The 27071-nt window shown below is 45.4% G+C and overlaps 1 protein-coding gene across 1 annotated transcript; it reads left to right on the top strand.

The window, feature by feature from the left end:
- The first annotated feature begins 5499 nt into the window (after positions 1-5499).
- LOC147689097 (uncharacterized) lies at positions 5500-25180 on the top strand. Its single transcript, XM_086939861.1, has 4 exons — positions 5500-5588; positions 16230-18061; positions 24286-24645; positions 25071-25180. Exons 1-4 carry the CDS (start codon positions 5500-5502, stop codon positions 25178-25180), a joined length of 2391 nt encoding a protein of 796 aa, XP_086795987.1.
- Positions 25181-27071: the final 1891 nt, after the last annotated feature.

The raw sequence follows: 27071 nt of genomic DNA, 5'->3' as shown, positions 1-27071 counted from the left end.
GCTATTCGAGACTAGCAGTGTCTAAGTCGGGAAAGGCCCGCGGGACTCGGGTGCAGTGTTCAAAGTGCACGCACTTTCCAATGCAAAGTCTATGGTGCGTAAAAAGTACAAAGTTAGAAAGTTAGGAACCTTCCGAGTGACCTACGGAGTTGAAACTTAAGACACAGGCCCTTGAGATGTGTACCAGTGCAGGAGCACTGGCGGAGCAGAGTTACCTCACCCACAGGAAGCGGGTGCACAGGGTCGAAGTAGTGTCGGGTTTCGTCACGCTGGTCGATGGTGCTTGGAGCTGAAGATGCTGCAGGCGGCTCGATGTGAAGAGTTCCGGTGAATCCAAGGGTGGATCTGAAGTTGTGAAGACCTGAAAGCAGAGGGGACAATGTTCAAAGTCACTAGCCAGTGACTACCGTGGAACCAGATTGGAACCAGGCGATGTTGGGTGCAAACAGGCGTTGTCGGGTAGCTTCTCTCTGCAGCCACGTGGACACCCGGGGTCGAGGACGTCCAGGAGTCGGTCACGAGCTGTCCCACGCAGGCTTCTCGCTGTTGGCAGTGTCGGCGACCTGATCGGAGCAAACAGGCCTTTAGCAAATGCAAGCCACGCAGAAGTTAAAAGATGCTTAACACTCGGACCAGCAAGGTCAGAGCGAGTGCTCCTTTTTACAGGAGCTTGGGTAGGTCTGGAGCAACCAGACCTGTTGTGTAAATCGTCGGTTTCGTCGCCAAGATGGCCGCTGACCACGTGGCTAGTGGCCGGGATGGCGTGTCGAGTGGCACAATGCAAAAGGGCCCCACGCAGATCGTGGAGAGGCTGGAGGGCTGATCTTCGGTGCAAGGGCTGCTCGGTGGTGGGGGTTCTCAGTCCCCAAAGCACAACGTCGAGGATACCTCAGAAGCTGCGCAGTCAGCTTTTCGAGTGTCTTCCAAGAGGTCCGGTCCCACGTCACTCGGTGCCTCCACGGGTCCCTTCTTTGCAGGGACTGTGGATCGGGCTCGGAGAGGTCTGGGAGTCTGGTTCTTGTTGGGCTCTGGGCTCGGACTCCGGCGGGAGGCAGCGGCAAAGCAGACGTCGAGTTGCTGGTTGGTACCTGTGTTCACAGGGTGGCCACTCCTAGGCCACAAGGGAGATTCTCTTCAGTCTTTTGAGCAGCAGAATGTCGAAGTCCAGTCGTCTTCTTAGTTTCAAGTTGATTCAGGATGATCTGCTGTGCAATGGCACTGCTCCCACTCTTATTCCCAATCTGAGGGGTGGATCACCTACTAGGTCCATCCTCTGGGAGGAACCAGGAAGGGGGGCGGTTACACCCCGTTTCCTTTGTCCAGCTCCTCGCCAGCCCTGGGTCTGGAAAGTCCCAGGACCGGTTTGGACTGGCCTATGCACGGGGACACCTTGTGTGCCCCGGGCATGTCTGATTCTATTCAGCCCTGTCCTACCCAATACACAAAACCCTGTCAGGGGTGGTGCTCGCACCTCCCAAGGCAGGAAACCCTTTGTCCAGGCCACCATCTGCCGAGTTTCGGTCAGCAGCAGGAGGCCAGACTCGTGTCTGTGGTGGCAGCATCCATTTTGTGATGCTGAGGCTCTGGTTAACTTTAACCAGGGTTAAGGATACACACATGTCGTGTCCCTCTAGAAGGGTGGAATGCTATCCCCGTCGACAGAACTGTTGAGGGGATAGTATTCCAATTCGTATGACACCTTACTCGACATGTTTTGATAAAGCCAAACCAAAGATAGCATTTAACCGCGAGGATTATAATGCACTTAAGAGTATATGGTATGGCAATATCCCGGAACAGCTTAGGGAATGGTTCCCGACAGCTGCAGACAGGCTCAGCTCATGCTAGAGCACCATCTCACATATTTCCAAGCACTCTGCCTCCAGGATTGATGAGGCCTTCCATAGGAGTGGCTGATAGGAACATATGTGTCCAGTTTAGGGTTAGATATAGGGATACTATATCTAAGCAAGAGGTGATTACACCAACTTACCCCAGCTGAGTGATCAGCCAGTTGTGTCAAATATGGAGGCCAGGCCAGGGGTGGCACAATACATGCTGCAGCCCCTAGTAGGCCTTGGAAACACCCATGCCCTGGGTACCTAAGGTACACTGTTACAGGGGCCTATAAGGTGAACCAATTACAATTGTGTTATGCACCTAAGGTACATGGAGTCCATTTTAAGGAGAGAGCAATCAGCCTGGGGCCCTGAATAGCAGGATCCCAGGCCAACTAAGTCAAAAACCAGCTAAACACCAGGCAAAAAATGTGGGGGTAACCATAGTCAGATATCCACCTTCCTACAGGTGTATATCAGCAAATCTCAGCGAGCGTATTCTGGATGAGTCCAGGAGATCTCTAGCTGACATCTTAACATTGGGATGAACAAAAGAACGCTCTAAGGCTCACGCCTTCCACATGGAAGCCGCCTTGAACCAATAAATAAAAGTAATAGCAGTCAACGCCATCGCACTAACACCCAACATAAGCAAGCTCAGGAGAGGTGGTGCAAACCTCAGGACATACGGCTATTGTGAAGGACCAACCCACCACCCTGAAGATTGCCCAGCGAGAGGACAGAAGTGTGCTGGGTGTGCGAAAGTCAACCATTTCATGAAGGGTTGTTGATCAAGAAAAGGGCATTCCCGCCACTACTCTGAATGCTGGCCCTGAAGTACAAGAGAGAGAGAGCCCTAGGCAGCCCTAGGCAGCGCACCCAAACCAACAGACCACGCACGCAACCTGGGCTTCATCCTGGACTCCTCCCTCTCCATGACCAGACAAGTCAACGCTGTCTCCTCGTCGTGCTTCAACATCCTGCGCATGCTACGTAAGATCTTCCGGTGGATCCCCACCGAGACCAGGAAGACGGTCACCCAGGCCCTCGTCACCAGCCGTCTGGACTACGGCAACACCCTCTACGCCGGAACCACCGCCAAACTCCAGAAGAGACTCCAGCGGATCCAGAACGCCTCAGCACGACTCATCCTGGACATCCCCCGTCGCAGCCACATCTCCGGACACCTAAGAGATCTGCATTGGCTCCCGGTCAACAAGAGAATCACCTTCCGTCTCCTCACCCACGCACACAAAGCCCTACACAGCCAAGGCCCAGGATACCTCAACAGCCGCCTCAACCTCTACGCTCCCAAACGCCAGCTTCGATCGACCAGCCACGCCCTTGCCGCCGTCCCCCGCATCCGTAGAGCCACCACAGGGGGACGGTCCTTCTCCTACCTCGCCGCCAAGACATGGAACTCCCTCCCCACCCACCTCCGCCTGACCCAGGACCACCTCGCCTTCAGGCAGCAACTCAAGACCTGGTTGTTCGAGCAGTAGCATATCCCCCCCCCCCCCCCCAGCGCCTTGAGACCCTCTGGGTAAGTAGTGCGCTATATAAATGCATGATTGATTGATTGATTGAGTGACATGGATGATTATGACAGCAAATAACACAACATTCACACCAGTCACTCCATCTTTTCCATTGGTGCGGCATCCCTGACTACATGTTGCCTCCCTCAGTGCCAAATGCTAGTCAGAACTCATCCAACACTAGCAGTTGTAGACACTGGAGAGCCTAACAACATAATGTTCTCTGAGACTTATCACGCCATGCAGCCACCCACACATCTACACCAAGCTGTGATTAAAGTATTCTCCTATGTCCTAGACAAACCGCTCGTCATGCGAAAAAAGTCAGAATGACCATAATGTACATATCTCAATTGGTGTCTATGCAAATCGTTGTTGCTGAAGAAGGCCATGGCATGCTACTAGGGTGCCGGGATGCGGAAGCCCTTGGTATCATGGTGTTAGCTTTTAGAGTACATCAAGAAGCCATAACTCACATCCTGGAGTAATTCCAAATAGGGTTCAAGGGCATTGGATTCATTAGAGGCAAGACGTTAAGACTAAACATAGATCAATCTGTGCAGCCCCTAGCCCTTCTGCACAGGCACATCGCTTTTCATTTGAGTCCTCAAGTGGAAAAAGTGCTAGACAAACTTGAAGCTGCGGGCATAATTGAGAAGGTGAGATGGACCACCCCCTGTCTCCAATTGCGCTGGCCAGGAAGCCGAAGCAGCCTGGTGAGGTGTGAATATGTGTAGATATGCGCCTGCCCAATGTTGCCAATAATAGGGAGCAGCATCTTACTCCCACAATAGATGACCTGAACGGCTAACTATGCATGGCCAGCTAGTTCTCCAAACTGGACTTACATTCTGCCTACCACCAAGTCATTTGTGCGGAAGAATCCTAACTACATTATGTCCTTTTCAACTCATGTCAGTCTACGACATTACAAAAGGCAAAATTTTGTAATCTTGAGCGCCACCAAAGTATTCCAAAATATCATACATGAGACGTCCCGGAGTCATCAATGTAAGTGATTACATTTTAATACATGCCAAGAACATACCAGAACACATCCTGAGGCTAAGGAAAGTGCTTCAAAGATTCAGGATTCTTGTCTCACCCTGTATCGCAGCAAGTGCAAGTTCCTGAAGCAGAGACTTCACTTCTTTGGGCATGTGTTCTAGTTTGGAGGGAGTGGCTCCTGACCCCGGCAAGGTATGGGACATTAAGGAAGCACCTCCCCCAGCAATGTGCAGTTTCCTAGGTATGGTTAATTACGGTGGCCATTTTATCAAGGACCTCACAACTCTAACGCAGCCACTCAGAGACCTTACCAAGTCTAAAGTGCACTGGTCCTGTGGCCCAAGCACGTGCTGGCCATTCAAGGAACCAAAGATGTCCTATAAGTTCATACAATGCTAGTCTACTTTGACTTCCGGATGGACACCGCAAAAGCAGTAGACACAGGCCCAAAAGTCCAGGGTGCAATGCTGATGCAATGACGAGCCAAACAAGAATGGACCCCAGTAGCTTTTGCGAGCCGGTCTTTCACAATGACATAACAGAGATATTCCCAGATTGAGAAGGAAGCAATAGCCATTCACTGGAGTTTTCACTACTTCCATTTGTATGTCTATGGAAATCCATTCGCGGTCACTACCGACCACATGCCTCGGCTACTACTGCTCAATGGAACAGTATCAAAGCCACCCCCAAGGATAGATAAATGGATGCTCTAACTTCAGGAGTATAACTGTCAAGTGGAGTACCGTCCTGGATCCCACACCCTGTCTCTGCACCCTCATGCCAACACACCAGAAAAAGAAGAGGCAGATGAAACGGAGGAGTATGTGAAGTATGTGGCTGACCAGTCTTGTCCCCTTCCACTCTCCATGGGAGCTAGTCGCCAGGCCATCGGCCAAGATGAGTGCCTACAGAAAGCGCTGGAAGCAGTAAAAAAAATCAGTGGCATGTGTCCAAGAACCAGTGGGTACAGCTCACCCCTGAAGTTAGACGCATCATGGAAAGCCTCTATCATGTTCGTCAGGAATTGAGCTTTGACCCCAATGACTGCCCCCTGAGAGGACATCATCTAGTCATCCCCAATAGCCTCACTGATTGTGTAGTTCAGCTTGCCCATGTCGGACACCAGGGCATGGTCAAGATTAAGAGCTGGCTATGAACGAAAGTGTGGTTCCCATCGATGGGTGAACAGGTACAAGCGTTGGTAAGGTTGTGCACCTGGTGCCAAGTTTCAGGCGAAGCAGTCTGCCCGCTCCAGCGGTAACAGTAAATGGGTCACAATGACCTTGGGTGTGTGTCATTATTGACTTTGGGGGGCTCCCTGACAGAGGACACACATGTTCATGATTGATGACTACTTGAAATACCCCTAAGTGGAAACCCTCTATCTCTATAAGGGCCAGTGAAGTGGTGCCCAACATTGAGAAGATTGTAGCTACCCATGGCCTGATGAAGGAACTAAGGACAAAATAAAGTCATTTGGATTGCCTCTGCTAGCCAGCAAGCTCCTGCGTTGGCCTTGCACTCATTCCTACGTAATTACTGCCAAACTCCCTACTTTACCACAGGGTGGGCCCCTGACATCTCTCCATGGGACGTGCAGTCGTGGATTCAATCCCTCATCACCATCTCTGGGTCCCTGATCCGGTTGATGACTGATGGGTGCATGAGAAAATAATGAAGTCCAATGATAAAGCCAGCCAATGCTACCATGCAAAAAGTGTCCACTCTTAAAGCTGGAGATTTAGTACTCATCAAGGATCGGCCCCCAGGAAGCAAATACAGACTACCCTTCTAAAGCCACCCTTGGACCATTTTCCACCTGCAAGGCACCAACGTCACTGCTCATCGTGGGACAGAAGAAATCACCTGGAACGTATTAGTGGCCAAACGGTTCTACCCCAGCACCAACGCTTCCATGGATGTGACTGGCAATGACTTTCAGGTGGAAGAACAGGACACGTTCTTAGAATCTGGAAGTCTTGCTCCTGTTTTGTCTGGACCTGCTCCCCATGTGGTGGGCAACAATGGTAGCCACAAGGGTAGTCCACATAAACAACATGGTATTCACACCATCCGGACCAGTTCTGAACTCCGAGGTAACCCAGTGCCATCCATGAAGCTGAAGGGTCACCTGGTGAGATGCCTTTTTTTCATCAGGTGAAAAGTGCTGCGGCAACAAATCATGGACAGAATGCTGAATCAAACATTCACCCCCAGTCAAGACGTCTGGGTTAAATCCATTGTTCTTTTGCTCATTATACCATCCCAGTTTCGACCCAGCCATATGCAAATCAGTCTTGGGAACAGTCCAGCACTTACTGCCATGCCAGTTTTCCCTGGACTGGAAACAAGCATCCTGGGGCCAGTTTCGGGGTAGTGCTCCATATCATCTAGGCTAGCATGAATCCAGTGGCACAGCGAGCAAGGGACCCACGTCTAGGCATACCCATCCCACTTAGGGTGAAAAGTACTGCTGCAACAAACAATGGACGGAATGCTGAATCAATCAAAAATGCAGTCCCTGCCATAAGATTTGGGTAAAATCCATTGTTTTTTTGCTCACTACGTCACCCCAGTTTGGACCCAGCCATATGCAAATTAGTCTTGACCCTGCTCCTCAGGGGAACAGTTCAGCCCGAACTGCCAATCAAGGTCCTCCCTAGACTGGAAACAAGCAACCGTGGACCAGTATATTCCGATCACCAGGTATGATGTGGTTTGGACCGTATTTTTATTTCACCTTGTCAACTAGGTATATGACTATGGTTGTTATACTGTAGCTGCTGTTACACGTTGTATCATGCCTGTCAGGATATCATTAAATTAGGTGGTACATGTTTCTGGTGTTTCATTTTGTTTTATTCTGGGGAGGAATGTAGTGTTGCTCTAATGGCATAACTGGAGCGCAGGTCTCATTGGTAAGAATTAGTGAGTGGGGGGTTTGTGTTATCAGCCCCTTACTGTGAACCGTAACGGTAAAACCCTGTGGCCACGGTGGTCTTCACTAATAAATATTGGGAGTGGCAGAGCATGGTCAGGAGAATCTGCCTGTGCCGAAGACTAAGCAAATGCACCACTGGCTCTGAGTGTTATTTATTGGCCTGAAAATATGACCTGCATCACAGATACACCAACATTGTAGGAGCCCCACACCACAACCTTCACGGGGCCTCCCGACAAAACTGAGGGTCGACCCACATCACTGTCTAGTTTTAATGTGCCTTATGGCTCCTTGATGCATTCACTTTTCATTATATGATAGACAAGAAATTCACTCAACATGCCGCCTTAGTTGACAGTTTGGGCACACTGAAATTGGCACCCCGTCTACAGTTAAAAAACAGAGACATGAATCATTTACTTGCCAATGTTCCCAAGATGCACGGTATTAGCTGACTGTTCTCCATCATTTTACTCTGTGGAGGTGAGCTTAATATGTGTTGCCTCCCTCTCCAAGCTTACAGATTTGTTGGCAATGGGCTCATTTAGTTTATTTTTGCTTCCCCGGCCTAATTTGTTTGTAAACCAGTTCAGCATGTGACTTTAATAGCACGTGCCCTTATATGATTCAGTCATTTCGGTGAGTGAGTTTTTGGAACCTCAACTAAGGGCCTAAGTACAAGTTTTCCAGTCCTCCTGTTTGGCCTCCACTGCTGCGCCAACAGGAGGACCACCAAGATCTTCAAGTGCCTGCCTGCTGGATTACAACTGTAATCAATGGTGGACAGGCGGAGCTGCGGCGGTATTATGTCGGTGACTGCATAAGGCTCACAGGTGAGCCTTAACTGCAGATGCTGCTGTGACAGTGCAGTGCACATTGTGCAGGAACAGGGGGTGCAATTCCTGGTGGTGCACAACATGCGCCCCTACTGCATTCACCCCCAGACCCAGATCTGACAGTGTTGTGTTCTAATCTAGGACCCCGATCAATATTGTGACCTTATGCCCCTATACGGCTATAATCCATTCATACTCCTATAATGGCATAAAAGATCAGAGCCATATTTCAGCCATATTTCAGAAATTCGCCTCTGCAGCTCATTACAGTACATGACACAGCAGAAGTCACTATCTTAGATTCCTAGATTACACTCCGAGTTCTTCAACAAGATAAAACCCCCAGCAACCTGGGAAAACCCTGCTTGCTATGTTTTGATTAGTAATAGAACTCTAATGAGCACTGTAAGAACGACCGGTTCTTGTGACATCTTTATTGACGTCTTATGTCCAAAAACTTACGTCAAACAAGGCACCTTTCAGGTATAAATATTACCAACGTTGCCTTAAGCAAGAGTGATGGTGTGGTGAATACAGGAGCAGAACAGCTGTCCCTTGCAGAGCCCAGCAGATGCAAGCAGCCCACGGACGCTGCCCCTCCTCCTCCTTGACGCGCTGAGAAAGACGCTGTCTTTTCTCCTGCCGAGAAAATCCAGCTCCGGCGTTTCCAGCCTACCCTTGCGGGTGACTGGAATATCGAGTCCTGAAAGGAGATACCAGCCCTCCAACATTCTATTCCAGAGGTATGGTGTTGACTAAACCCTTAGAGAGAATTCTTGAAGCAAATCCTTGGCAAAACCAACTTAACTAAACTGCTAATTACTTACTCCCTTCCAAGTGTTAGGCTTAGGTCAGGTACACTGGGGTAGGCGTAGTTAGAAGCACCAGTTGAGTACGTTAGTCAAATGTATATATGAATGTATATATTTTATTCATTTTAACCATTGTATGGCTAAGAAACCATATCAATGCTTTTACAGTATTATTTCGCAATCCTCCTTTTACTGTACGCACTTTTTATAATAACAAGTCTTGCAATTGTGGCAATTCATTTCTCTTGCATGAGAAGAAAGACTGTTCAATAAATAATACCTTTTATTGAAAACGCCCGTCTCTCGATTCTCTGCATCTTGGTGAAAGTAATCTGCACAACTGACTGAGTAAAATAACTGTCTATTGTTTCACACGACTCTAGAGATTGACTCTTATTCTAAGGAGCAAAGTTGTCATGTTTATGCGGTTGTTGGAAAACTGAATCCCTTCTTGTCTGAGCCAGGGGAGCTGATCACTTCCTATTCAGTCAAGAAAGTTTCCGGTGACCTCTGAGCTAGTTGGTAACAAATCCAATTAAGTTTAGCATGGTCAGTAGAGACCTGGAAGACCGCACTTCTACGTCTAAACTGCTGTTTATGTTATTCCAATGCGCAGGGCCTATAGGGAAAATAGGAACTACACTACAACAGTGGGCCCTAAAGTTGCCTCTCCGTCACCCTTTTAATGGAGGGCTCATTGTCATGAAATGGGCAGTGGAACTCCAACTCATAATATGCGCTGCAGTGCCGGCAGCAGCAGCGCCAGCACATTGATGCCAGTTGCTGACCACCGGCTAAGCGGAATCCTTGACAGCCCCACAGAATACTGCAGGTGGACCCGCAATGTGGCGGTAGTATGGTGGTACTCTGGACCACCGTTCTCATAATAAGCCCCTTAATTTAACAATAAAGCTCCAACTTTTTATTAATTTATTTTCTGTTTCTATTTATACTCCCAGCTCATAAAAACCAAAACACTCAAGCTAAGGTCACAAACACTGTATCCCCGGGCATAGTGGGTGTATTGGGGCTACGCGGAGGTCCACGGAGTTGCGCACAAACTCCGTGGAACTCTGCTACGCTATGCTATGCCATGCACCTCCACCCCCCCCTATATTAACAATTAATTCTACATTTCCTAAAATTAAATTATAAAATTAAAATTAAATTATAACCCCTTACCTGGCATGCGGTTTCCCTGGGCTGGCCTCCACCTTTTCCTCGCTGTCTGGGTAATTCTTGCAAAAAATGCGAATGTGCTTGCGCACGCATGTGCAGGTTTCTGAAAGAATTACCCAGCCGGCAAGGAAGGGGAGGAGGCAGCATGGGGACGCCGCATGCCAAGTAAGTGGTTTTAATTTAATTTGAAGTAATGTAGAATTCATTGTTAAAATGGGGGGGGGTGAAGGCGGGGCTGGCCAACTCTGCTCCGCTGCGAAGTGTACGAAGATTTGCCTTCTCCTCAGAACAGGTAAATCTCCGCACACTCCGAGGGCAGAGAGGAGGTCTCCTCCCGGGGTTAACACAATGCACATCCAGTATTCCTTTCTAACTGAATTTTTTAATTATTCTCCACATGATTAAGTGATATGTTAGAGCAAATATTTAGGCTGGTTACCTTCCTGATCCAGCCTGTTTTGTTATATTAAATTAAGTTTATATTTGACTCACTTTAGAGCATGGTTTCTACACCTCACAAAGTGATTGCAGTGGAAAATGTGTCAGTATCACACATATTATCTTATAGGCACCTTTATCATCGTACAGGCATACTCTTGTGAAATGTTTATATTATGGGTTCTTTTCGTTATTTTCCTATTAGTTAAATTATCTTTTTGGGTAAACTTGAATCTTCCTATAAAAAATATGGTTCTGAGTATCACTTACTATTAACATTAGAGACTGAAATGTCGACGTCTGTTCCACTCCTATGTATAAATCTTCGGATGCCTGGATGAATTGATGCATACATTAAACCACATCCATACTTAAAGAGAATGGACTTTGTTGCAGGGATTCTGAGAAGGGACAGAGCTATGCATGAGACCATAGAACATCGGCATGCAGGGACTGAGTCACCATAATACCTCAGTACCTATGAGCCCGAGTATGACTAGTTATAGTGTCTCACTTGCCCTCCTAAGTGACAAGAGAAACAAGTGAGTTGGCACCCCAGAACACAATACTTTCGATCCTCTCAGGGATCGCGATAACAGGATACACCATTTTGCTTTCTCACTCATAATCGTCCACAATAAAATAAACAAAAGGCACGAAGGAAGTTTAGAAGGTTTATTCAAACTACTGTGTCCCAAAATGCAGTATTTGTGCCACAATTAGAAAACAAATGCATACTAAATATACTGTTAGCATACTCACTAAACCATATATGATAAAAAAGGCCTGTCATGTTATAAAACAGAATATCCTAAACCCCCTCCCTTCTACTGAAGCTAGATGGTTATATATCAAAGATCTCTGGGATTAGTGGCAGGCCCCATACCTTAGAACACACAGATGGACATTCTACATCTGATCTCAGCTGACATAGCAATCTTGCCTCAGAACCTTCTTCTCAAGCGTGTGTTTAAACTCTTGTGATCAGTTATATCACAAGACATGTGTGCTCATAAAGAGCAGCTGCATTCTCCTGTTATGTCTTGGTGCTAGTGCCTGACCAGAAAGAATAACAAGGGGCATTGTTTTTTGACCTTGTCTAGCATGTTCAGACCAAATCCTACCAAAAGAACAGAACGCGAAAACATATGCAGGCTCCTTGTGAAAGTACAATGTGGCACATAAGCAAATGTGTTTACATAATAATGAGTCCTAATGAAAATGTGGCCTGTAACAAGCACATTTAGGCTAACATAGGGAAAACTACAATGGGCCATGCAAGAAACACACGAAAAGTTCACATACATTGATCTATTGTGCTGAAAACATATTTTGGTTTTATTCTTTTTGCACATTATTAATGCATGCAGGGTTGTTTATATTTTATGTACCCTATATCTTGCAATATTTCTGGGATTTACTATCTATATTTACTTTTTAGATAATTTCCAAACGATCCCCTTGTTGGAAAATTACCACCCTCAGTCTCTGTGTCACTGAGTGAGCAAGGGCAGCATTCAAGCCCACCCATTTCAAAGTGCATTTGGGGGATTTGCCCCTACAATTAACTGTATAAAAAAACAGATCCAATGGTGTTAGTTACAACATTATAGTTCCTTAGTATTAATCATTAATGTATATTCCTATAAAGAACGTGTTTTCTTTTTTCTGTTTGTACAAGTAAACGTTTGGTGAATTGTGTTGTGGTATTGTTGAAGATTGTTTGCATGTTCTGTTGTTTTGATTGCTAGATTAAAATGATTGATTTTTCTGTGCGTGGACATGGACGTACATATGCATTGGTAATTATAAACTCCTCACCTATTTTCTAGATAGGCAGGCAAACGAATTTGTAGCAATATGCTGAAAGGGTATTTAAACATGAATTACCCATATTACTTCACCTGAGCATATGAAGAAAATGTGTCCTTTTCCATGTTGTAATCCCTTTCGCATTCCTCGAATCTGAAAAATTATTTTCTGTAAATACCCTGAATTGTTCTAAATATTATTGTAGCGATAATGGTTTCTGTACAGCTTAAGCAATTCACAGATGGGAAACCCAAAAGTATGAAAAATGAGACCCATACAACATGTAAGCACCTTCTGTGGAATGCTGAGATTGTCTCACACTTTAAGAAGACTGTAAAAGTGGGTACTAACTACTGCAGTGTCCCTACATTCAGTGAAATATTTACGAGTGACGTGAAACAGATGCGGAAACTTTAAGTGTTTGATGGGTGTTGAAAGGGATGGGCAGGTGCTGAAAGCCAACTTGCACACATCCTGATGAGATTGGCATATTTTAATTCCATATACTCTCTAGAGACCCTAGTTGTGGAGTGGGCAATAAACAGCAGAAGGCAATATATCAAATATGACAAATACTACATTTATGGCACTGCTAAAACTTTGGTTTGGCGAACATTAATTAATTCATTGCAGATGTGAAAATGTATAACCCTCTGCTCTTTTGATTCATGTTTGACAAAGTTGTTCCTAATAATTGTGTTTTATTGGGAGAGTTACACTAATGGAGCATTGAAAGTCTAAATGGATGACCGTGTCTCAAATATTGCCTTCCATGTGTCCATCCATGGAATATTTATACATTATAATGTATTTTTACTTTGAATGAATTAAACTGATGCAGCCCCTGTTTTCCAAAGTAAGGGAAGCTAGCTGTGTAACAGAGCTTTAGCATAGATAAGACCTAAATTACTCACACTAATGTAAACGTAAAGTACATTAGGTTTCTCAAGAGTTCACGGATATCCTTAAAGAATGTATTATTTGTACTGGGGATGTTTTTATACATCTGAGTTATCCTGCGGTTTTTTATACACCTTCCTCCTCGCGCAATACCAAGATTTACAATAACTCATCAGGCGAAGTACAACACTCTTCAATTCACACTGGTTACATCAGTGAGTTAACTAATAAAACGGGTATACAGGCCAAAATATTCTGCCAACAAAAAAGCACATCTGGAATAAGTTACTTCACCAGATGAGGAAAAAAACAACTCTAAAAACACAGACCAGAGTCCATCTGTATCTAAGTTTGGCGGTCACATATCATTTTTTTTTTAAATGCACAGTTTCTGCAACTCTTTAATTGTCATATTCTGTGTCTTTGCTGTTTCCCTTGGAAGGTTTGACAGTAGAGAAATGAGCGCCATTTGGTTGCTCGCTCGTTTCGCTAAAACAGTGTGTTTATTGTTTCTGTGTCCTGTGAAGCACTCTATTCTTTTTTTTCTCTTGCTTCCTGGCTTTAACATACGTTTTCGCATCCTAAATTGAACAGTGAAATGCCATTAATCTCCAATTGAGTTATGTTGCCCAATTTTCATTCCTCCAGTCTGTAAAGTGATATGAGGGAATCATTAGGGTTTTAAAGCTGTGAACTCGAGGGGACTCGTGAGTGTTATAGCAGCTGTAACGCCATACATTAAACCCTCACTTGTTTGGCTCTGAAATTCAAATGCTAGTTGCAGAATAGACTCCTTTTATGTACTTTGCCATACATTTTCAAAGGGCCTCTGACTTGAGGAAAATATCACTATATCTCATTATTTATTGACTCTCAATATTTATGTGTTTGTGTGAATTACTAATGATATTATTGAATGTGGGCCACGGCAATACAGAGGTCCACAGAAGCCTGCAGGCTCTTTTTAAAACAGTAGACAAGGTCATGCAGTCTAGGTCGTGAGAAGTGCAAACTTATTGATTAAAGACATAAGGCCTCATTTATGTAAAGTGTTGCATTGTTGAGGCAAAACAGCGATGCAACATGTTTCACTGGATGTATGTCAGTACAACGCGATCTTTTAGATCGCGGTACTTTACAACACGGGTATTACATTGCGTTGGAGGGCGCGGATTGAGGAATTTTATAATTTGATATTCAAACACCAGTCCACGTAACAGTAGGGAAGGTGTTGGAATATAAAATTACAATATTCCTTAACCAACAGCGCCATCCAGCGCAAGTCATAACAACGACTTGCGTTCTAATGGCAGCGTGGTAGAGAAGTGCAAACTCTATCTGCTAGCGTTGTGTGTCTCTAGACATGCACTGCAAGTGCTAAGCATATTACGTTTTTAAAAACTTAGTGACCGCTAATTTTATCTTTCGTGTATTTTGGTGTAAAATTGACTGTGCACTTTTTGAAAAGGCTACCTCACCTTGTAGGATAATGTAATTCACAGATTTGGGTTGTATTTGCAGAACTCCCGCCCCGGTCCGCCGCGTCCTTGTTGGGCGTTTGTTGCGGAGGGTGGAGGAGGAGCCCAACACTTCCGGGCTCAGGACGAAAGGTCAGCGCTCTAGCTGCGCTGTACGAGGGAGGTAATTTAAATCCTGTTTGGACACACGCGCGTGGTGGAGAAGAGTCTCGCCGATGGCAGTGGCGGACTCTATCTGCTAGCGTTGTGTGTCTCTAGACATGCACTGCAAGTGCTAAGCATATTACGTTTTTAAAAACTTAGTGACCGCTAATTTTATCTTTCGTGTATTTTGGTGTAAAATTGACTGTGCACTTTTTAAAAAGGCTACCTCACCTTGTAGGATAATGTAATTCACAGATTTGGGTTGTATTTGCAGAACTCCCGCCCCGGTCCGCCGCGTCCTTGTTGGGCGTTTGTTGCGGAGGGTGGAGGAGGAGCCCAACACTTCCGGGCTCAGGACGAAAGGTCAGCGCTCTAGCTGCGCTGTACGAGGGAGGCAATTTAAATCCTGTTTGGACACACGCGCGTGGTGGAGAAGAGTCTCGCCGGTGGCAGTGGCGGACTCTATCTGCTAGCGTTGTGTGTCTCTAGACATGCACTGCAAGTGCTAAGCATATTACGTTTTTAAAAACTTAGTGACCGCTAATGTTATCTTTCGTGTATTTCGGTGTAAAATTGACTGTGCACTTTTTAAAAAGGCTACCTCACCTTGTAGGATAATGTAATTCACAGATTTGGGTTGTATTTGCAGAACTCCCGTCCCGGTCCGCCGCGTCCTTGTTGGGCGTTTGTTGCGGAGGGTGGAGGAGGGGCCCAACACTTCCGGGCTCAGGACGAAAGGTCAGCGCTCTAGCTGCGCTGTACGAGGGAGGTAATTTAAATCCTGTTTGGACACACGCGCGTGGTGGAGAAGAGTCTCGCCGGTGGCAGTGGCGGACTCTATCTGCTTGCGTTGTGTGTCTCTAGACATGCACTGCAAGTGCTAAGCATATTACGTTTTTAAAAACTTAGTGACCGCTAATTTTATCTTTCGTGTATTTTGGTGTAAAATTGACTGTGCACTTTTTAAAAAGGCTACCTCACCTTGTAGGATAATGTAATTCACAGATTTGGGTTGTATTTGCAGAACTCCCGCCCCGGTCCGCCGCATCCTTGTTGGGCGTTTGTTGCGGAGGGTGGAGGAGGAGCACAACACTTCCGGGCTCAGGACGAAAGGTCAGCGCTCTAGCTGCCCCTACCTCGTCTATAAATGTGTGTAGGACTGCGACCGCGCAGCGGACGCGTGCAGCGGGCGCGCCAGAAGCGCGCCGAAGTCGAGCCAAAGTCCAGCCCGTCTGCGCCCGTCCGCGGCTGGACGGGGCGCGGGGCCATAAACCCTGGCTCTTCTACGACTACTACTATCAGGTATGGCAGACAGGAATTGCTTGCCCTTCAACCTGACACGCTAGCAGGCTGCAAACATTCTTTGCATGCCCTGTCGCTAAATAAATGCACCCTATGCACTTTTACTCCTGTCAGCCATGTCCCAGCAACTAACACGGGTCATACCATCAAAGCAGCCTTGCTTAATTGCAGATCCTTGCGTAAGCATTGTATAGAAATCTTCCATTTACTCGAGGATCAGAACCTTAACATATTATTCTTGACGGAAACTTGGCTGGATGAATACTCTGACCCAGATATTATTCAAGCCCTTCCCCCTGGATACGCCCTTTCCAGATTGGATAGGAAAGATGGTAGAGGTGGTGGCATCGCCATCGCTACGAAAGCCCCTCTAGTATGCACGATATCTCCCATCTTGGTAGACCATAGTGAAGCGGGCTCTTTCACGATTAACACCGGCCCCAATCACTCTATATCGGGCATCCTGATATATCGACCACCTGGTAGGTTATATGATTTTACTTCCACCCTTATGGAAGCCATAACCCACCTAGCACTAAGGAAATCTCGTTTATTAGTGCTAGGGGATCTTAATGCCCACTTTGAAGACCCCTTAGACACTGACGCTACTGATATTCAAGCTGAGCTACTCTCGCTACAGCTGGAATTAAAAAACAAGGAACCGTCACATCAATTAGGGCATTTATTAGACCCTGTTTTTGGCAACTGGCAGGGAGTTCAAACTGCAGCCCCTCAACCTATACCTTGGTCGAATCATTACATCATTCCCATCACTATTCAACTAGATAGAACCGAACATTATCGTCATCAGTCTATACGTTATAAACGCAGAAAATGGAAGAACTTCTCTATAGAATCTTTTTCTAAAATTGTCCAGGATGAAGGCCCTCCTAGAGGGAATGATTGCGAGACAGCCAATAAGCATATATATAATTTTGTCACCAAGGCCCTTGACATCACTGCCCCTATTCGCACCACGACCAAAGACAGGAGAACAAAAAAAGCTGCTCCCTGGTTTAGTCAAGAACTTCAAACCATGAAGACAGCTTGTAAAAAGCTTGAAAGAGCATGGCGCCAAAAATACTGCCCAGAAATTAAAGCCCAGTACAAGATAGCGCAAAGAGAATACAACAAAACTATACGCCTGTTTAAGGCAGCTCATTACCATACTCGCATTATGGAAGCAGAAAACTCCTCTAAGGAACTTTACCAAATTTATAAAGAAATCTCCATAGTGGATGCGAACTCCTCCTCCCAAAACGATTCTGTGGAAACCTGTAACAAAATTGCCCAATATTTCTCAGGAAAGATTACTAACATCTATGCTTGTTTTTCTAATAATATAAAGTCGGCAACCGAATTTGATGAAAATGACAATCTCGTAAGCACTCCTGAGTGCCTAGGCTCATTCGACGTTCCTCCCTTTGAAGTATTGGCCAAAATGTGCAAGAACATCAAATCAGGATCTCCCCGTGACCCTGCGCCTCCTAAAATTCTAGCTGAAGCTTTTCCTGTACTAGAATCTCATTTTAGACATCTGCTTCAAGTCTCCTTCTCCACAGCTAGCTTGCCTATGGAATGGAAACAGGCTGTTGTACTACCGATTAAAAAAAAGCCGAATATAAGTCAAGACATACTAGACAATTTACGTCCAATATCTCTGTTGCCTTACCTTGCAAAGCTAGCTGAGAAAATTGCTAATGCCCAACTCATGGACCATTTAGAAGTCCACAATATTTTTCATAAATCTCAATCGGGGTTTAGATCTAATTTTTCCACAGAGACAGCTCTCCTGAGGGCTACTGAAACCCTACGGGAAGGAGCGGATGAGGGTAAGACCATGGCTCTCATCATGTTGGACCTCAGTGCCGCGTTTGACACTGTAGCGCATTCCATCCTGCTACAGTGTCTAAACAGAGCGGGAGTCACCAATAAGGCACTGGGATGGCTGAAAGCTTTTCTGACTAACAGGAGCTTTCAAGTCCAAAGAGGGACTTTTCTCTCAGACAGCGTGATGTTGGAACAGGGAGTGCCTCAGGGCTCTGCCCTGAGTCCCACCCTGTTCAATCTGTACATGGCTCCCTTGGCAGAAGTGGTACAATCGCTCGGCGTAGAGCTTGTCTCTTACGCCGACGACACGCAACTTCTAATATCTCTGTCACAAGCCCCCTCAATGGAAGCAGACAACTTCAATGCTTGCATGAGTAAGCTTGCTACTTGGATGACAGAGCACTGCCTAAAACTAAATGGCACTAAGACAGAGATTCTTATAATCGGGGGCAATGAGGCAAAATGGACAAAAGAATGGTGGCCCAATTGCCTGGGTCCTCTGCCTACTCCCAACCGGGAAGCAAAAAATCTAGGTGTCTGGGTAGACAACAAGCTATCTTTTGATAGCCATGTCAAGAAAACAGTAGGCAAATGTTTTGGAGTAATGAAAACGCTCAACCGCACTCTTGACTTGCTGCCTCTGACCTCTAGACGCACCATGACGCAGGCTCTAATCACATCCCGTATTGATTACGGGAATGTGCTGCTTCTGGGCACATCTGCCAAAAACATCAAGAGACTACAGGTTCTACAAAATTCGGCAGCACGCCTGGTGCTAAGGCTGCCTCGCAGAGCCCCTTCGAGTCCCTCTCTGGCAGCCCTCCATTGGCTACCTATTAGTAAGAGGATTGTTTTTAAAGCACTACTATGGTGCCATAGGATAATCCACCAAAAAGCGCCGGCTTATATGTCGGATTTGGCATCCATGTATGAACCGAACAGATCCCTTAGATCTAAAGGAATGGGCCTGCTCAGAACATCACGCCCCAAAAAAGCTAGAATGGGAGGCAGGTCCTTCCGCACACTGACAGCCAAGCACTGGAATCTCCTTCCTACGAACATTAGGTTAGAGACCAAAGAGGCCTCTTTTAGAAAGTTGTTAAAAACCTTTCTATTTACCTCATAATGGCACTCCCCTCTCTACTCTTGCATGCTCTTCTCCACAGCGCGGGGACACGCCGGGAGGCGTCACCATGCGCTCTATAAACCCCTTTAAACTAAACTAAATTAAAAGGTTGTGCGGTGTAAACACCGCGTTGTAAACGACGTTTACCGTTTCACGGCACACTCCTTGCAACACCATGGATGCACCGTATTTACTGTACGGCACTCCATGTTGCAAGGATTGACAGATGTGTCAGGAGTCCTGACATATCTGTCAACGTAAAATCCACACATTGCTGGAGTTGAGTTGTAAGCATGATGCAACTCCAGCAATGTATTGGGGAGGCCTATGCCTATTGCACTGCGTCACCAAACACTTGCTATGAGGCAGGCATAAGGTTTTGACACAATGGCGTCCTGAAAGTGGTGCAGGAAATCTGATAGATTTCACTGCGCCACTTCTACGAGGCTTTCTTTTGGGGGACGCCCACCCTGCATACATTGTACCTGACGCAGGTATAATGTGGCGCAGGGGTTTACAAAGTGATGCATCTGATTTAGAGTGTTGGCGGAGAGGGTACTCTGTCACAAAACCAATGAAGTACCCTCTCCACCAAAGTAAAGGGCCACCTGCCTGATTCACAGACTACTCTGTCTCCTTCACTGACCAGAGACTACCCATCTTGTCTTCATAAATGACATGCTTCTCCTGGCTCGGAGGGAAATTTGTAGGAGGTGGCTTAACGGATTGCCCCCTGTATAGTGAACGGGAGGCACACATTTTGGCTTCTACTGGTCAAATGGTTAGAAGGACAGAAGGGGTGAGTGGGACAACCGGAAGGATAAGAGTCCATTAAACATTGAGGGCAGGTTTTTTTTTTCTCTTTCTGTCCTCTGATAACACACTTTTGCCATTTTACTACCTCGATATGGGACCGTAAAGGTGACGATAAACTGAGAGACACCAGGTTACTACCCAGATGGGGTGTCTCCATCCCTTTAAAATCCGAGTAAAGGCTGTACACAAGAAAACAATCTCAAATAGGGCAACCTGAGGTGAATAAGGACATTAAAAGAACCAAAAGATGCTTTTCCGACAGCCTGATGGAGTAAGCACCGGCAGAGGTTTGGCCATTCGACTTCCTGCCTGATTTATAGCAGGTGGTCAAACGGCTAGTTTTCACTATCTGTCACCACTGGGCAAAACCTGGTGGTAAGAGACAGTGTAGGGGGTGATTTGGTTTTTTTTCTCAAAGAAAAAAATCCACTTTGCAATTTTGTTTTTGAAAATGCAAAAGCATGTTGAAAATTTGACGGGCGGTACCGTATTGTTGCCATCTGTCAAACTTTTAATACATTGACAGGAACCATCGTGAGGGATAAGAGACGTCCGCTGGGCCATAAAGGGCAATGTCAAGCTATGCGTTGCATTGCATGATTTGCCAAATATGCCCCAGTCAATTTAGCAAATATTTTCAGAACTCTGTGCATAACTCCCCATAATTGTGTGCCAAACATGATCTAATTCAGTTTCAAGCAAACACAACAGGATTGAGCACACAGAGACACAGCCAACGTACCTCCATATTCCTAGATTTTATACATGTACACCCATACATGAACAGAATAACATACTAGGGACATACTGCAAAGCACGGAGAAACACGCTTACAACTACTTGGGCAAATACAGACCCAGATGTGAACAGTCACCCAGGCGGACAGAGACAGACATATACCTATTGACATGCAGATACCAATGACCACACAGGCAGCACAAAAATAATCACACACAAACACCGAAAACACACACACACTTATATGTGCTAAGAGGCCCAGATAAACACTCTAGCAAAAACATACAAACACTTACGTACGTTTTGTGCATTATGCATTATTTCATTGCATTTTGTAAAGTTTTTTTTCAAGTATATCCTCTTTCTTATCAATTTAATATCCTACATGATTTCGGACCAGCTTCAAAAAACAACAGAATGCATAACAAGACATCAGAATGCAGAAAAGGCGATTTCAGAATTTACTTTACATAACATTAAGGAGAATATGTTAGACTCCAAAGCAGTGCCACAATAGATTGCCCGTGAGGGGTGTGCCGAGAGGGCTGTGAACAGTGTGCACTCTAGTTCACTACAATTGTAAACCTTTCTTTTCCCGACTTTAGGAGGTGTGAGAGGGGTATTTTTGGTGTCTCTGGACTGACATGTTTAAGTGGGCCATCCCAGAGCCGTACTCTACAATATAAATAGTCAAACCTCCGTTCCTTTTGGGATTGTTGCATGCAACAGACAGATTCTAGCCCAGTGGATACTAAAACTTTGGAATTTTGAGTGAATTTTGGGGGGCGTACTATCATCTAGGTTTATAACTAATACCAGAGCAGGATTTTGTTTAAAACTTCAGCCCTTTACCACTCATAGATTTAGCAGTAACTAATTCACGTCTTTGAAGGTGCTCTGAAGTGGACATGTGGTAACAGCTGTCGCTACACAGGTAGAAAAAAATTAAATACATGAATGGGACATTACTCATAAAAAGCTGAATTTTTTGGTAACACAGGTATTGAAGACCAAATTATTTTTTTATACCTGCCCTATGCATCAACACAGTAAATGATTAGACAACTTTTTCATGTCAAGGTAGATTCTGTATTATCGAGTTCAGTCGACGTCAGACAGAATAACATGTGTTGATGTGTGGCTTCCAGAAGACATAGGTGGCCAGACAAGCGGGAAAGGCTTTATAGACCCTGTTATTGGTTTCCAGTTCCTCTGGGACTTGTTGTGGAATGTGACTAGCAATAAAGTGAAAGAAATGACCATGAGTCATTTCTTTCACAGTTCAAGTGTGCAGTTAACAAGACTTGTTGCCCACTCATGGTATCATGTCTGGTTTATAATATATTTTTTTGCATTATTTTTTTATATCAAGCTGACAGATAGGTTCAAGTAAATCTCCTACTGGCCTGTGCAGTTTTAAAACTGGGGCAAAAAACATTGAACATTGACAGTGATTGCAGCTATGGATGGCAATTAAAGGTAGCAATGGGGGGCACCCACTACCATTATCTTGCCTTTGGTACCACTAGAATTGCCTTTCCTAACTCAGGTTTCAATGATTACTGAAGAAATGATAGGAATAGAAAAGAAACAAGGGGGCAGATTTAACATTATGTCACGCAACGCAGCAACCCAACTTTCTGAACTGCGTGAAAGGGAGAGGATAGGAATACCCTATATCTGTCAAGATATGGCACATTCCTGTCTTCTGTCTGGCGAACAATCTGCTGCCTAGCGCCAATCCAGGCATCTTTGTGCCATAGTGAAATGGTGCCTGCATTTCAGGCAGGATTGTTTTTGTCCAGGAATTGACATTTTCCTGGACAAATGCACTCTAGAGGCATGTTCCACTTTAAGTGTTCAGCAGAATGGAGCACACGTAGAAACAGGAAACATCGAGGAGAAATAAACATATTTCTCCTCCTTGCACCTCTGGTGGAAAGGCTTACAATGCTGATGCATTCCTAGGTCTACAAGTGTTGGTAAATCTGGAAATGCTTCAAAATACATGGATAGATGCATGGAAACACCCATGCCCCACCAATGTAACACCCACACCATGCAGAATAAAACAATGCAGAGAATTGCACTGCCTTTTGTTGTTCACGGTTTACCAAGCCATGCAGGATCAGACAAGGGGGCATTGCATGGCTTGATAAATCACATTACAGGTTGTGTGTCACCTTGCATGGCTCAAAGGCGACACAAAATCTTAATAAAAATGGGCCCAAGTATATTTTCCCTGGCTGACCTTCCTTTTAATTTTCTTAGCCTCTCTGCAGCAAGTATTGAGACCAATGAACATACCCAGCAAATGCTGTCAGTATGTTACAGTTTTTTCTCCCCACAATGGCAGTCAAATAGATGTTAAGAATATGACAAAAGAAATACAATTATATAGAATGCATGTAATAATTGTGCAAATATAGTATTATATGAATCTCAGAGTGTCATCGTCTCACATATTAAATCTTTAGCACTAGTGTCCCAAGGGCATAACATTCTATGTGGACATATTGCAGTTTCTACCCTGTACAGTTTGCATGTACTTAGGCCGATATTTGTGAACAAATTTTGCATTTCTTAGCTGTCTAAATCTCTATATTGGGCCGTTGAGAAACACAAAATTGCCTTTCGGTAAGTACGAAAGGCATATGCAGCATTGCAAATCGTGATTTCTACCCAGTAGAAGTTGCATTTTGCGTTTCACAAAATAGGAAATGGTTAAGAGGGATATACTATTTTCGATTCAGTAACCGCATGTACTTAGCATTTCCTAAATGCAACTAATCTCAAAATAGCAATTTAGGAAATCTACTTACAATCAATTCGGATCTGATGGTAACCAGGTTTAAACATCAAAAAGGCACTCAAAATACATCAGGATCATTCACAATGGCAGCTTTGTGCAGGAGTTGTTTGCCACCTTTAGAATGTAATGTATAAAGTGGGTTCATTAAACTGTATGTTGACGATAAACAAGACTTAAAACTTCCATGTGCCAGTGTGCTGGAGAGATCAGTCTTAAGATGCTGTCTTATAGCAGGCCACCTTGCCTTTTGTAGGCTCATTTTTTATTGACTGCTTGTAAATGGATGTTGGGTTCTGCGTCCTGCTTGCCTGGGTTGACCAGGCTTCCCCGTTTTGCCAGGACGGTCCCAGTTTTTAACCAGCCGTCCCAGCAAATTTCAAGAAATATAGCTCATGTCCCGGTTTAAATAAGGTCGACTGAAAATGGTCGTGGGAGGTGTTTTTTTATGTTTTACAAAGTAGGGATAGTTAGCAGTTGTTTCAAGAAAGCAACTAAATTAACAGGCAAGCTACTGGGTTTAAAAATTGCATTTTATGTATGTTCTTACTGCTTGTTCTGTAATTCTCTGCTGAGGAGCGCTCTCATCGCTTTAAGTAAAATTGTAGTCCTTCTTCTATTTTTGTGAAATGTCCCGGTTTTTGGCTTTAAAATTCTGGTCACCCTATGCTTGCCCCGACGACATAGAGTAAGAGTGAACAATGCCTTATATGCCCTAACCTCTGCTTTGTTTCCAGCCCCCATGTTCGAGCGAAGAGGTGTGCTGTATGCAGAGGATGACCCTGCTTTCACCTGCTATGGGTCCTTTAAGTCACCGCCGCCTGATGGTGATGTGTGGATGAACCACGCACACCTTGGCGGTTCAAGGCCGGATCAGGAAGAGGGGAACCTGCGTGACATTGGGGAGACAAGGAGCATCACGTCGGAGCGGAAAGCCGAATGCTGCAATCCGAGTGGAGGAAGGGGTGTGGAGCATTTCAGAGCAGGAGGAAACATAGACCGCGGTCTAGGAAGTCCGGGGCCCAGCATTGAGACGCCGACAAAAATGCCAGGATGCCAACGACCCCAAGAGCCGCACAGCCGCATGACTTGCGCAGGTGCGTGCCCAGTCCTGGAGAGCAGAAGGAGGGTAGAGTAATGGACCTGTACATTCGAATGGGGAACACATTGACGAATACACCCGTGCACCGATAGGGGCTCTCAGCTGTTCAGTCTTCTTTTTGTGTACAAAACACGGGTGGAGGTACCATCTATACAGTCGACCTGCCTGTCTGCATGCCGGGTGTACTTTCCCCACTCCCTTCTCTACATAACTTCGGATAGTCAATCTTGAGGCTGATATACCTTATATCTTTTCTTTTTTTATGGTGCTACGCACTGGATGGGAGACAAATTCCAGGAGGAGCTGACATTCACCAAAGGATAAAAGGAGATCTTAATGTTTTGTTTTGTGACTTGCAATAAAAATTACAAATAAGGAAAGCAAAAAGATAATGCCCAGTCTCTTACTTTCCATACCTAGTGACACATGGTGGAGAACACGGACAGCCCTCCATTGGTAAGCTGAAGAAGGAGACGCTAATACATCATCTAGTGGATGGACAGAAGAAGTTGAAGTGGGCCATAGAATAGCATATGACTTCGGCCCAGGCAGATCGAGACATATTTAAAGATGTTATTAAGTCCCAGGTAGATGCGATACAAAGGTCGCTGAAGACAAGGTGCAGATCACTTCTCATTTTTAGGGGACCCCTCCTGGAGCTCCAGTACACCAAACATAGCTCTACAAAGTATATAGCTGGAGAGGATCCTGACGACTTCTTTTGAATTCCAAAAGGGCAGCCAAAGCGTCAGGATGACCTGTGGGGTAATGGACATTTTTCCTGGCTCCACTCCTGACAGTGGAAACCCAAGCAGCCAACCAGGTGGCTAACGCTGGGGGTACTACCCCCGACGAAAAAATAAAAACCATCATTCTTGTACAACTTGCTCTGGACACTGAGTCCTATAGAGTCAGGTTTCGGAAAGAAAAAGGGGCCCCTGGAGATAATCCTAAGATACTGTTCTTGAAAGAAAAGCTGGCAGCGGATAAACGGCTGAGGCCAACAGAAAAAACAAAAGAAGAAATCATGAACCAGATCTATTTGGAGCAATATCTCGATTCTCTCCCCCCCCTACTCAAAAGGTGGCTATGACAACACTCACACCTCACCATAGAGCAGGCTGTCGAAATGCCACATCCTTTGCACGTGCCCAACCCTGTGTTTCTCCTTGGGAAACTGAGAAAATAACACGAAGCAGCCTGTGACAAAAAAAAAAGCCATACATCCCATTATTGAGCCTTCGAGGCCTCATAACTATAAACCTGATAACCCCCCTTTACCGGGGACCCCATTGTTTTGACTACGGCGAGAGGGGTCACACAACCTGTACATACCCCCACAAGAAGCCAAGTGAAGTACCTATGGACATCAGAAAGTCTATTCTCTACACGGAGGAACTGGGTACCTGTTTTTGTGTGAGTGTTCAAGTTAACACAACCCAGGCTACCGCCCTACTGGATTCGTTTTTTTTTCGCCAATCAGTTATCCAGAAAGACCTGGTCTGTGCCACACAGATAATCCCTGGAAAATAGGTGCATATTCGATGTGTAGACTGAGATTTTCAGACATACCCTGTGGCCCGAATACCCATACCACCTCTAAACAGACAACGGTCTATAGTGACAGTAGGAGTCCTACAGAATCTCCCAGAGGAACTCATATTAGGAACAGACAACCCTGATTTTCTGACATTAGTCCTGGGAACTATAAAAAAGGGGAACCAAGGACAGCTACCCGAGTCAATCATTTCCAGTGCTCTCATCACTCAGGAACCTTGGCAGATAGACAGGAACTGCAGACTGGCACAGATCAATGACGCTTCCTGCAAAGTGCATGGCAGGAAGACTGAAAACCCTAGTCTGCTACTCCCGTGGTATACCCCCACTTCATAGAAAGAAATGGGCTCTTATACAGGGTGAGAAGGGTGAACGAATCCCTCAACTACTTGGACCACAGGCTTATCTGGACCAAACATTGATCTTTGCCCATTCGCATCTCCTAGCAGGGCACTCAGGGGCTCTCAAGACTACACAAAGTATCCTTCGCCACTTTTACTGGCCAAGTATATAGGCACATATAAAGAAATACTGCCGGGAGTGTCCTGTTTGTCAACAAAGGAGTCCCTATAGACCTCCTACAGTGAGGCTCCAGCCTTTACTGATCGTAGGTAAGCCTTTCGAACACATTGGCATGAATCTGATCGGTCCTTTACCATATTCGCTAAAGTATACAAATACGTCTAGTGCTAGTGGATTACTCCACCCGATTCCCTGAGCCCTTTCCATTAAGAACCCCTATTACAACAAACATAGCTGAAAAACTGATTGAGTACTTTTCCCGAGTGATTTTTCCTCACCACATCCTTACAGACCAGGGGCCTCCCTTTATCTCAAAGCTCATGTCACAGGTATGCAGGATAC

Source organism: Lissotriton vulgaris, chromosome 10 (genome assembly GCF_964263255.1).
Source record: "Lissotriton vulgaris chromosome 10, aLisVul1.2, whole genome shotgun sequence".
Lineage (NCBI taxonomy): Eukaryota > Metazoa > Chordata > Amphibia > Caudata > Salamandridae > Lissotriton > Lissotriton vulgaris.
Note: the sequence above shows the minus strand (reverse complement) of the source record. Positions and strands in the feature narration are given on the sequence as shown.

Excerpts from the sequence above, each read along its gene's own strand:
- LOC147689097 (XM_086939861.1), top strand. The coding sequence starts at position 5,500 with ATGTCGGACACCAGGGCATGGTCAAGATTAAGAGCTGGCTATGAACGA. Across the intron at positions 5,589-16,229 it reads GTGAACAGGTACAAGCGTTG|GTATGGCAGACAGGAATTGC; the intron begins GTAAGGTTGTGC and ends TACTACTATCAG. Across the intron at positions 18,062-24,285 it reads ACGGGAAGGAGCGGATGAGG|CCCCCATGTTCGAGCGAAGA; the intron begins GTAAGACCATGG and ends CTTTGTTTCCAG.